The sequence below is a fragment of the Vicia villosa genome, linkage group LG6, assembly GCF_029867415.1.
Source record: "Vicia villosa cultivar HV-30 ecotype Madison, WI linkage group LG6, Vvil1.0, whole genome shotgun sequence".
In the NCBI taxonomy this organism is placed as follows: Eukaryota; Viridiplantae; Streptophyta; class Magnoliopsida; order Fabales; family Fabaceae; genus Vicia; species Vicia villosa.
Genome location: NC_081185.1, coordinates 139,426,506 through 139,438,662, shown reverse-complemented (window position 1 = coordinate 139,438,662; position 12,157 = coordinate 139,426,506). Strand labels below are relative to the sequence as shown.

Below are 12,157 nucleotides of genomic sequence, written 5' to 3'. Positions count from 1 at the left end.
GCTCCTATTTCACCTTCTACTTTCATGCATCCACCTAGTAAGTGACTTTGTTCTTTATTTTTGTACATTCATGTTAGGAATCTTAGAGACAGTTAGGAATCTGGAGTTAGAGACTATTAGGGCTCTGGGTAGGATGAATTTGTTGTAAACTCTGCGTTTTTTGTTTAAATCTATGAAGACTTCATGCATTTCTCGAGTATGACATGAATATCCCAGGGAGGCTGTGAGTTGTTTCAGTCAAACTTTTGACGATTAAGACGAGGAGCCTTTGGTTATTTCGGGGATCGAGTTCATGAATGTACCAGGGATGATTTATTAGTGTCCGTACCTGATCAGACTGGATCGTCGATTTCCTTCAACAACTGGTCTTTGAGTGAATAAGGGGTGTACCTACAAGGTACTCCGATGACAAAGTGAGAAAGAGAGCAAGAGAATGCAAGTACTGAGATTAGGTGAAATGAATGAATTACCTGACTCTCTAGTGAAAGTGAGTATTTATAGCCCTCAACGCGGGACCAAGATTTCCCTATTTTAGGCTGGATTGTTGGAGGTCCAAAACAAAGGAAACTGCCAAGACGCCACGTGGTAGGGCAGAGTCAACAAGTGACTCATATTCTGGTTGAATTGACCGTAGAGTTCGGAGGTGGTGACCGAAATTCTCGCTAGTGGGTGACCACGTGGGGCTGAAGCTCCAACGGTCACCAAGGGAAGCAAGCGCGTTTGGGCTTGGACCTGCTCGTCCCAGCCCAGAACAATTTTCATTTTTCTTTTAGGTTAACTTCTTTTTTAATTACTAGATAATAAATTTCAAAATTTAGAAAAAAGAATTAAAAAAAATTTTCTTCTAAAAAATTATTGTTTCTTTATGATAAAAATAAATAAAAAAATTTTGTTATTATTTTTAGTTTTCAAAATAATCATTTTTTATAAAAATCTCAAAAATTAATTTAGAGTTTGTCTTTAATTTCTTCATGTTTTTTAAGTTCGAATTTTCGTCTTGTTTGTTATTTTCTTGGTTTGTGTTTGTTTAAATTGTTGAGTTCTATTATGTTTAATGTTTAAAATCATTCCATAAAATTAAAAAACTAAAACAAGTCTTTTACTTAGAATAATTTCAAAATCCTTGATCAACATTAAGCTGCCCTTTCTCAACAAAACAACAAAACCTGTCTTTTCTCAATAAAACCTTTCACCGCCTATTCATCAAATTACATAATTAAATTCAAGTCATTTTCATCAATAAAATTAAAAAACAATTAAAACCTCGGTCAACACCAAATCTTTTAAAAATAATCAACTAAATTTCATGACATCTTTTCATAAATTTAAAAACAATTCAAACTCATTTTTCGCCTACGTGTGGAACCTTTCATTGTCCAAGCACAAATCTTGCCCAAATACAAATCCCTTTTCAAACAAAAAATATTTTTCACCCAAGTGCGATTAGACCCCTTTTCATCAATAAAATCAACCAACAAACCAAATTTTTTTCTACTAAGAGCTATGTAGCCTTGAGTTCTCCATCGCACCTAGAGATACGTAGGAGCGAGATTCAAAGTTTTGTCAAGTCCAATAATAAAAAACCAAAAATATTTTCTCTCTCTTTTTATCTCTCGCATAATAAGCAGAAGAACGTAGGCATAAGCCTACATTCGATCGCGAAACTAACTAAATGGATCCCGTTGAGTACAACAAATGTGAGGGAAGCTAATATCTTCCCCTTGCATAACCGACTCCTGAATCGTAATTTGGTTGTGATGACCATCTTATCCTTTCTCTCGCGGGTTTTATTGATATTTTCTATTTCCTTTTGGAATAAATAAGGTTCGGTGGCAACTCTGTTTGTATTTCAAACGTGCGATGCACTCGAGTATTTTTTGCGCCGCGACAACAATTGACCACAATTCACACCTTACTCCATGCTGTCTGTTGAGAACCGTTCTCACTATTTAAGAGGGAAAAACGCCATTTTCAAATATTCAAATTTATTCTCACTCACACTATATCTCATTCTCTCACTAACTTGAGAGTTGAAGTGATAACCTCGCAGAACAGTCCCTCTCTGGCGGACCAAAAGCTCGAATCTACTGCATCAAGCTCTACTTTATCAAATCACTTAACAATTCTAATTCCTCTACAAAACAGTTTTTATCCTAAAAATTCTTGTACTTCAGACTATATCTCAAACAATATTAATTTGATGTATTAATTTATAACTTATTTTCATGCTTGCAATAGTAGAAAAAGAAGAAAAATAAAGACAACAAAAGAACAAGTAAATAACATGTCTCTTCATTCTTAAATTTTAGTGCTTGATTGTTGTTGCTTGATATCTTTTCGACAACTCTCTCTGACATATTCTTTCTCCAACTCCTCAAAAGTGTTAGCTATTACACCATATGAATTTATATCAGCACCATGAATTTTCTCCCCAAATTCTTTACCTTTTTTCATGATATCTTGGATGAACAAAGTAACATTAGAGTGAGAAGATCCTCCTTTTTCTACTGCCTTTTTAGCCATCTCACCAAGTTCTCTAATCCTTTTTCTTCTTTCTTCACTTTCACTTGTCTCATCCATTAACCTTTCTATTCCTCTTTCAATATCTTCCTTCTTTACCAACACACTCGTTTCCTCTTCCTCACCCCATTTCATTGGACTCTCCACTCCAATTTTCACACCAACTTTTAATATTTGCACAATTAAAATTTCATTAAAAAATTGATCTGCAAAGAGTGGCCATGTAATCATTGGTACACCAGCACATACTGCCTCTATTGTAGAATTCCATCCACAGTGTGTTAGGAATCCTCCAACTGAAGGATGTGGCAATATCAACAACTGAGGAGCCCAACCCTTAATTATCAGGCCTCTACCATAGATTCTACCCTCAAATCCACTTTTTTCAATCCATTTTTCCACTGCTTCTAAATGATTTCCTTCTCTTATAACCCAAATAAAAGGCCTTTTTGTTGCTTCTAATGCTAAACCAAGCTCTATCAATTGAGGTAATGTTAAATTGCATAAACTTCCAAGACATGCATAAATAACACTCTCTTGCTTCTGAGAATCAAGCCACTTGAGATGAATCCATTCATCAACTGAAACATTCTTATCATTATGACCTCTTTGAACCTTATCCAGATTATCAGTGTTACTAAGTGAAACAGGACCAATACACCAAACTTTATCATTTTTTACCTTTTTATAATCCTTTAAAAATGCTGACTCTAACTCTTCAAAAGTGTTCACAATTACACCATAAGAACCCGCTTCAGCTTTATACATATCATTACAAAACTGCTCCCAAGCTTCACCCTTTAAGCCTAGTCCTGTTTGTGATATGTTTATCTGAAATTTTTCAGAAAAACCAGGCAAATCAAAGTACTCATATGGATTATTAGCCATGGTTGGAATCATATTACTTACATGTAAATGATGCATAGACAAGAGATAAAAGCAACCTGCTCCAACAAAAGAAATTCTTGGAATATCGTAGTTTCTAGCTATGTGGATGGTATATGGTAAACACATATCAGAGATTATACAACTTGGTGGCGGTGTTAACTCTTCAAATATTTTTTCAGCTTCTTGTTGTAGAAATTTTGCTGAATTGAAGAACTCTGATGCTTCGCCAAGTGAAGTTAGCATGTCAAGATTCTCACAACCTTCTGGTAATCCAGACTCTTTTGAAGGAAACCGGAGTTGGATTAAACGAATCTGTAGGCCAGATTGAAGAAAACGTTGAAAGATTGATGAGAAACGAGATGCATTTTGTGGAGTTGTTAGTATAGTAACGATAACATTGGGATGTTGTGCTAATATTTTAGCAATATCCATCATAGGAATCATGTGACCTTGTGCCATCATTGGAAATAACACAAAGTGAAGCTTTTGATCTTGGGATGCCATGGTTGATTCTTGGAAGGTTTAAGGATTGTTATGTAAGCTATAATATATTAATATACGAGGAACAGTGGTATGTAAGCGCTTACATATACAAAAGTTGGATTATTAACGTAAGTTTGTTTTATATATTTGTTTATTTCATGTAACATTTTTACTATATAGGTAGCATCGCCGAACAAAGAGGCGTCTTTTTAGTGATATGACTTTTATTGGAAATAAACAATAAATAAATTTGGAGACGCCGGTGTGGTTACGTAATATTAATTGTCCCACTGCATTGTTTATATCACAGCAAGTATAGTCCATATACAAGGAAAACAAAAAGTGATTCACTAAAAATAGGAAAATATAAAGTAAGACCATAATTTGCTATTTTGGAATTTTTTTTAATAAAATAAAATAAAATATTTGATGTATGTTTGAGTTTTGTCTAACTCATCCTTATAAAATCAATTTATAAGGTGGGGAGCGTCAGTGTATATAAACTCCTTTAAGATTTAATCTTCAACATGCATTACTCTGTCGAACCCTGAAGTTATCTTTGTCAAGACTAGAATTCGATCCATATACCACAAACTCTATCTTGGAACAAGCTCTATAGTATGAAGAGAACAAACTACCTTTCATCATGCAACTTTATCAAATGCATACAGTGGAAGAACTTGCTGCTTGGCAATGACTTGGCGATCATATATGTAACATTGTGATCGATCGAAACCTTAATCACTTTGACTTCTCCACTTTTTGATTTTTCTCCCTATTGAAATGCAGCCTAACATCAATGTGCTTGATTCTCTCAAGATAGGATGAATTCTTCGACAAATGAATGACACTTTGACTATCACATTTAACAGTGATAGCTTGACCTTGAAGTTTCAGTTCTTTAGCAAACCCTTCAAGCCATAATGCTTCTTTAACTACTTCAGCGAGGGAAATATACTTTGCTTAAGTGGTTGATAAGGCTACAACATTTTGAAGCGTTGTTTTCCAGTTGATTTTTGTACCAAACATAGTGAAAACATATCCAGAAAGAGATTTTCTAGTATCTTTACATCCAGGCCTGCATAGTCAGAGTCAAGAAATCCTTTGAATTTGGCTTTGTCATCTTCTTTGGATCCACCATAAACCAGGACCCTACTCGGGGATCCTTGTATGTATCTCATAATCCACTTCAGAGTTTGCTAGTGTACCTCCCCAAGATTGGCCATATACCTACTTACAAGGCTCACTCCATAGGATATGTCTGGTCTTGTACAAGCCATAACATACATCAAAGAACTTACTAGACTAGCACATGGAATGTTATTCATATAGGTTTTTTCAACTTTAGTACTCCAACTTTGAGTTGTACTCATCTTGAATTGAGGATTTATTGATGTTACGATAGTTTTTAATTCAACACACTAAATATTTCGAGAGTCTTCCTTAGGTATGTCTCTTGGGATAAGCATAATCTTGACTGCTTACTAAATCTACAAACGTCAATCCCAAGAATCCTAGTGGCAGCTCCCAAATCCTTCATTTTTTACTCCTTACTAAGTTCATCCTTCACCTTCATTATATCCTCGACTTCGTCGCTTGCTATGAGAATATCATCCATATAAAGTGTAACACCCGAGGCCGAAGAAGGCGAGGGGTGGTTGCACCGCATGGAACACCTGAGGCCAATGGGGGCTATGGTGGTCGCCACATCGGAATGAGAGGGATCCGGAGGCTGTGCAGGGATGAGACTGCATGGTTGAAAGATGTCTTATAAGGATTGATAGGTACTACCTATACCAACAAGATGCATCTTCTTTTTGGGAGCCTGTTCAATAAGAACTCCACAGTTAAGCGTGCTTGACTTGGAGTAGTATTGGGATGGGTGACCTTCTGGGAAGTTTCCCAGAAAGCGTGCGAGTGAGGTCAAAGCATGCTGAAAAGACCTGTGTTGGTTTGTGGGGTCAGTCGATCATCCCGAAAGCAATCTGGGGCGTTACAAATGGTATCAGAGCCATACCTCTCTCAGTACGATGTGGTTCGAGGACGAACCATGCGGAAGCTGGTGGGCATGTAACACCCGAGGCCGAAGAAGGCGAGGGGTGGTTGCACCGCATGGAACACTTGAGGCCAATGGGGGCTATGGTGGTCGCCACATCGGAATGAGAGGGATCCGGAGGCTGTGCAGGGATGAGACTGCATGGTTGAAAGATGTCTTATAAGGATTGATAGGTACTACCTATACCAACAAGATGCATCTTCTTTTCGGGAGCCCGTTCAATAAGAACTCCACAGTTAAGCGTGCTTGACTTGGAGTAGTATTGGGATGGGTGACCTTCTAGGAAGTTTCCCAGAAAGCGTGCGAGTGAGGTCAAAGCATGCTGAAAAGACCTGTGTTGGTTTGTGGGGTCAGTCGATCATCCCGAAAGCAATCTGGGGCGTTACATAAAGCAACAAAATACCAAGTGAACTTCTTGGTAGAAATATTGAGTAAACCCAGTGGTCGAACTGGCGCCTAGTTTAATATATGTGTGCCATGAAATTATCAAATCTCTTATTTCACGGTCAAGGAGATTGTTTCAGGCCATACAAAGACCTATTCAGCTTGCAGACATACTCCTTTCCGCCCTTTTCTACATACCCATCAGATTTCTTAATCAAAAGTGTTTCATCTAGATCACTATACAAGAAGGAGGTCTTCACTTCAATTTGTTTAAGTTCTAAGTCGAACCTTGCCACTAGGGCCAACAACATTCGAATGGATCTATGCATTACAACAAGTGAGAACACATCATTAAAGTCGAATGCTTCTTTCTCAGTGAATCCCCTAACAAACAACCTTGACTTAAATTCCTTGACATTACTCCTTCAATTCGCTCCTTAACCTTAAAAATCCACTTGCAACTGACTAACCTGGCTCATGAAGGTTTCTCGATCAACTCCCAAGTGTGGTTATCTTGGAGAGATTTTTTTCTCATCATTAGTGGCTTTGATCCATTGAGTCTTGTTTCGAATCCTCACAACTTCCTTGTAATCTATAGGTTTCTCATCAAGTACCTCACTAGCAGAGATTATATCAAATGTTATGAGATCTGCATAACCAAGTTTCTAAGGTGGCTTTATGACTCTTCTTGACTTATCTCTTGCCAGCAGGTAATCATCAATAGTTTCCTTTGTTTCTTCAGCATCATGTGCTTCTTCCACGACATCATATGGTTTTTTCAATTCAACATCAATATGCTCAACCTCAATAGTAAACTCTTCATGTTCCAGCTCTTATTCATAGATCTTTGCATTTTGACCATCATCATAAGTTTTCTTGAATTCCATTTTTGCTTTATTGAAAATTACATCACGACTTGTGATACACGTCATGTGACCATAACTTGAGCTACGCGACTCCAATTGAGACGCGATTTGAAACATTGTAATGCTAACACGTAGTACTACCCCATTGTAAGATCTTAGGAGGATAATTGTATATGTATGATTATTTATTATGAGTTAATTAGTTAGTATAAGATTAATTGGTAATTTATATATGTATGTGAATTACTTGAATAATATGAACGACGATGTATGATTGAATATGTACATATCATACTTGTTGTGTGAAGGTGGCCTTATTGGCAATGTACATAGTCAGAAGAGGGGTCGATTGTGCATTCTAATATTTTTATGTTATTGTTGATCTCATGCATCTTGGTGTAGGAATTTTAGTTTGTTGTTGGTATGCTTTGGTCCAAAGGAGTGGATCGAGAAAGAGTAGCTGATTCCACAAATGAATCAGTGAAGAGTTGCTAAAAGTAGATTAGTAGCGATTTGGTGTGCTCTAGTTCTTAAGAGGGAATTGGGGGTGAGTATGGACATGTGTTGTCCATAATGGTGTCACGTGCATTTAGAGTAGAGGTGTTGAGTACATTTTGTCATACCCCAAAATTTTCCTTCCATATTTCATCCACCATGACTCAAAAACTCAAGGGTTTCATTAAGGCACTCTCTCAAGCAAGGATCTCCTAAAATTAAGGTTTTGTACCCTCCTAAGGAAATTGACAAAATAAGGTCTCCAATAAAGTTCCTATGATTCATTATGCTTCAAGACATATCCATATCAAAAGTCAAGGCCCAATTCCAAGGTTTGCTCAATCAATGGCTCAGATGACCCACAGTCGACTAATTTGACCTAAAAGTCAACTGTGGTCAAAATACAGTCAAAACTCCTGACTTTTGGTCAACATCAAGTATTGGAGGTTATATCCATAATTTGATCAAAGGTTGATCATGATTCACCAATAAAAAACTCCGAAATGAACAAATTCAAAAAAAGTTCAAATTAGGGTTTTATAAGAAAAGTCAACTGAACTTTGACTGGTAATAACTTTCACTTGGAGTATCAGAAATTCCTCACTCAAAGCCTATTTTGAAGGAAATTGAATCTTCTACAACTTTTTCTCTCACAAGCCAAGGCCAAAAAGGCTTCATTTGGGAGATATAGTACAAAAGATTATAGGTCATTTTCAAAAGTCAACCAAAGACAGTTTTTAGTCAAAGGGCATATCATCAAGATAAAATCCCCAAATGAAAAATATTTTCCAAAGTGTCTTATAGAGGACATCTTGAGGTTTCCAAAGAGTCCTATAACTCCTTCATATCTTAAAAATTGAGGGAGATATGCCTTGCTAAAGTTGGGCAATTTTGGAGGCAAAATGTGAAATGAAAGAGGTTCAAATTGGAATTTTTTGCAAATGGGCTTAACCTTTTATGACTTAATCTTGGTCCACAAGCTACCTAAGTTATCCAAACCATTGTCCACGAATTATAACCTTTTATTTGATTTTATATAATTTTATTTCATTTAAAAAGTGATTTTAAGTGATATAATTGATAAGAAAATCAAAGATTTGGTTTAGGAAATCACATGGACCAATTCCAATCAATATTTATGACAAATTGGCAATATAATTTCGTGACATATTGATTGAGAAAGAGATTGGACAAATTTAGAAGGTTTTGATAAAAATTCCAAATCAAATTTTCCAAACTTTGCAAGATTGAATTTCAAGGGCTTGTGGACTATTTCATTGATCTAATTTGGTCCCTTATAAATACATAACATAGGGCAAACGAATAGGGGTGGAACATTCTGGTCAGAAGCATATAGTCAAGAACAAGAAAATTCTCCTAGAACTCACATTCGGTATTGGAGAATTAAAAGGTTTCAAAGAATTCTAAAGCTTGTTGCACGTTCCTTGAAGGATTCTGAAGGTGTTTGGATCCCTATGCTACATCAACACCCCCGGAATGACCTCAAATAAGCCAAGCTACATCGTTCTGAACTTTGAATCGATTGCAACAATTCACGCACTCTCATGACAATTTACTTGCATATTATGATTGATATGGATGGTATGATCGTCTCTATATTGTTGGATTAAAGTTTAAGGGCCTAAATCGTATTCGGCCATTGGAGGCCGAGTTAGGGTTTTCAGGTTTCAATTTGGGGCTTCTGGTTAGGGGTAAAATTAGGAGCAATTAGGATCACCATTGGATTCGTATTATCTAGACGAAGAGATTGAGATTATCGCGAAATATTTCTATTATGTATACATGATTTTGGTATTGCAGGGTTAAAAGGCTACGAATGTAATCGTAGCAAAATATATGTACATTTTTGCAGGTTTGGTTGGGGACGATGATGATGTGTCATCATGGTACTGGCGCATTTGAAATTCGCGCGCTTTATTTTCATTGATTTCTTGTTTTACATATTATGTGTTGGATGCGTGTCTTAAAAGTATGCTTCGCTTGGTTGGACTGGTAGTGAAGCGCTTTTGTGAGGGGGGGAGTGGGGGTTCGAGCCTCACCTCCCACATTATTTTTATTGAAAAACCTGGCTTCTTGTTCCCATGCGCACACAATCACATGATTCAATATGTGCCCTCAGATCTGCCCCCTTAATTCACTAAACACTTAGATCCATTGCACCCAGGGCCTAATACCCATACCATGAGCCCTCAAAGCTGCCACATTGAATCAAAACCCTAAAATTTTTTATTTCTTTTAATTATTCAAATATTTAATTAATTACCTTTTAATATTTATTTGTACAATAATGAACTTAAATTATTTTTATTAAATTAAAATATTATAAATGTTAAATTTTAATTTATTATTCGTTCCGATTAAATCTATTAATCGTGATGGGATAATCGATTATTTGAATAATTGATTAATTAAAATAAAAATAAGTTGTATTTGGCTAAAGGGTTTCAACCATCTCATTGGTTGCGATGATTAGCCTATTTTTCTCTAAAAATTCGTTATTATTTATAATCGAATCTATCGATTACGAGGGATAACGATGACAATTAAATAATTAAATTCTATAAAACATATTTATTTGTTATTAGTAATGATCGAACCTATCGATTAGAATTGGTAACAATACCCTACTAATCTATTAATTATGGTGATCAAACCTATTGATCATTGCGATTAATAGTGCATATTAAAAATCAGGGTTGTACGCCCGATCTTAAAACACTTCTTTTCAAAACCAATTTCAAACTACAATTTATCATAACTATGATAGGGCAATTCAAAAAGCCTTCAACCCAATTACATATCAAATTCTAAGGCGTACAACCCTTCCCCGAACTACGTTGACTCTAATTCTCCCTAAGGAGATACGTAGGCACTTGACAACAAGGCGAGCCCCCTTCCTCCAAACTTTAATCATGTTCAAACGTTGCCTTTAACCTTATTAACTTTCTGACACCTTTCTTTATTTTAGCCATAAACCCTGATTTTATAATGTAAACCTTAGGAAATGGTTGAGAGGGTGCCTAACACCTTCCCTCGACCTGAATATAGTATCTTACCTCGATCTCTATAACTTCGAGGGGTTTCCTATTCGCCCTGGTAGAATAGGTGGCGACTCTAAAACCTTTAATTTTAGGGGCAGGTTGCTACACATTTGCATACATATCTACATATATAATTGAATGTCATAATGTTGTTGAATGGTTGAGAATACTTGATGTGATTGATGATGGTTGTGAATAGCGAGTGAATTCGATGATCATGTGATTATGCTTCCCTTACTTTGTCTTAAATTGCTAACATATTTTGACTGTATTCTCACTCATTTTTGTTTATTGTAATCTTTGTGCTCCTTTGGGGTACAAGCGAGTAGGTTAAAGAGTGGCTGCATGAGGTAGAGGACGACTTCAATGCCTCCTTAGATACTTATTCGTTTAGGTATTTAGTGGAGTCGCTTTGATATGTAACACTAAGGATGTGATGTTCTTTCGTTTCTACTTACGTGTTTATGTCTTTTGTGCAGTTATTAAACCAATTTTGGTTATTCTGCGCACTACAAAATATGAGTAAATTACAGCAGTTTTATTATGGCGTTTACTAAAATCCGTCACAATTTACAATAGAATACGGCGGTTTTGTCAACCGACATAATATTAATAATATAACGACAGTTTTAAACTCAGTTATTTTCATAAATAATTTAGATATTTTTATTTGTTTTTAGTGTTAGTCTTAAATTGTGACAAAATTTAAATTTATTTTAGAATATTTTAGAGATAATTTTTTAAAATTAATTACGACAGTTTTACAAGTATATATAACAGCGGTTTTATAAATAAATGTGATAATCCTAATGTATATTACGACGGTTGAAACCACCATTATTTTCAACCATAAAATTGCCACTTTTAACTTTGAAAGTTTCGGCGGTTTGCACGGAGTTAGATTTAAACTGTCATTAATTGCCTTACGCAAGCCGATTTTACGGTGTTTCTAAAAATTTCGTATTTTTCCGTACCAACCAAATAAATTACGAAAGAAAAAGAAAAGGATCTTTGCTAAACTCGTAGAAACTAAAGTTAGAGTTAGTATTTCTCCTAGAACCTTCCACTTCCAAACCAAAATCTTTATAGTCTACACCGTATTATCGACATTCCACCTATCATTCCGAAAGCAAATATCGTTACGAAGTAACCAAATAGACCAAAAAGTAGCTAGCCCAACTACTCCCCATTTTTCCTCTTTAATTTTCTTTCCTTTACAATAAGAGTATCAATCCATAACATTCGAGTAGCACTCTTCCGCCACACCCACCGATTTACCTATCCAATTAGCTATCTCATACCAAATTCTCCTCACCACTATACAATAAAAAAAAGAGTGATCCCTACTCTCCTCTTCTACATCACAAAAGACACACTTTAAACTAGTTAAAGGAAAGACCATA

The 12,157-nt window shown here is 35.8% G+C and overlaps 1 protein-coding gene across 1 annotated transcript; it reads right to left on the bottom strand.

The window, feature by feature from the left end:
• Nucleotides 1-1,194: 1,194 nt before the first annotated feature.
• LOC131612542 (UDP-glycosyltransferase 73C1-like) lies at nt 1,195-3,995 on the bottom strand. Its single transcript, XM_058884317.1, has one exon. The coding sequence runs from the start codon at nt 3,910-3,912 to the stop codon at nt 2,299-2,301; it is 1,614 nt and encodes a 537-aa protein (XP_058740300.1). The 5' UTR covers nt 3,913-3,995; the 3' UTR covers nt 1,195-2,298.
• Between the last annotated feature and the right edge of the window lie 8,162 nt (nt 3,996-12,157).

Bases quoted from the DNA above. Each gene is read 5' to 3' on its own strand.
- LOC131612542 (XM_058884317.1), bottom strand. From the start codon at position 3,912: ATGGCATCCCAAGATCAAAAGCTTCACTTTGTGTTATTTCCAATGATG.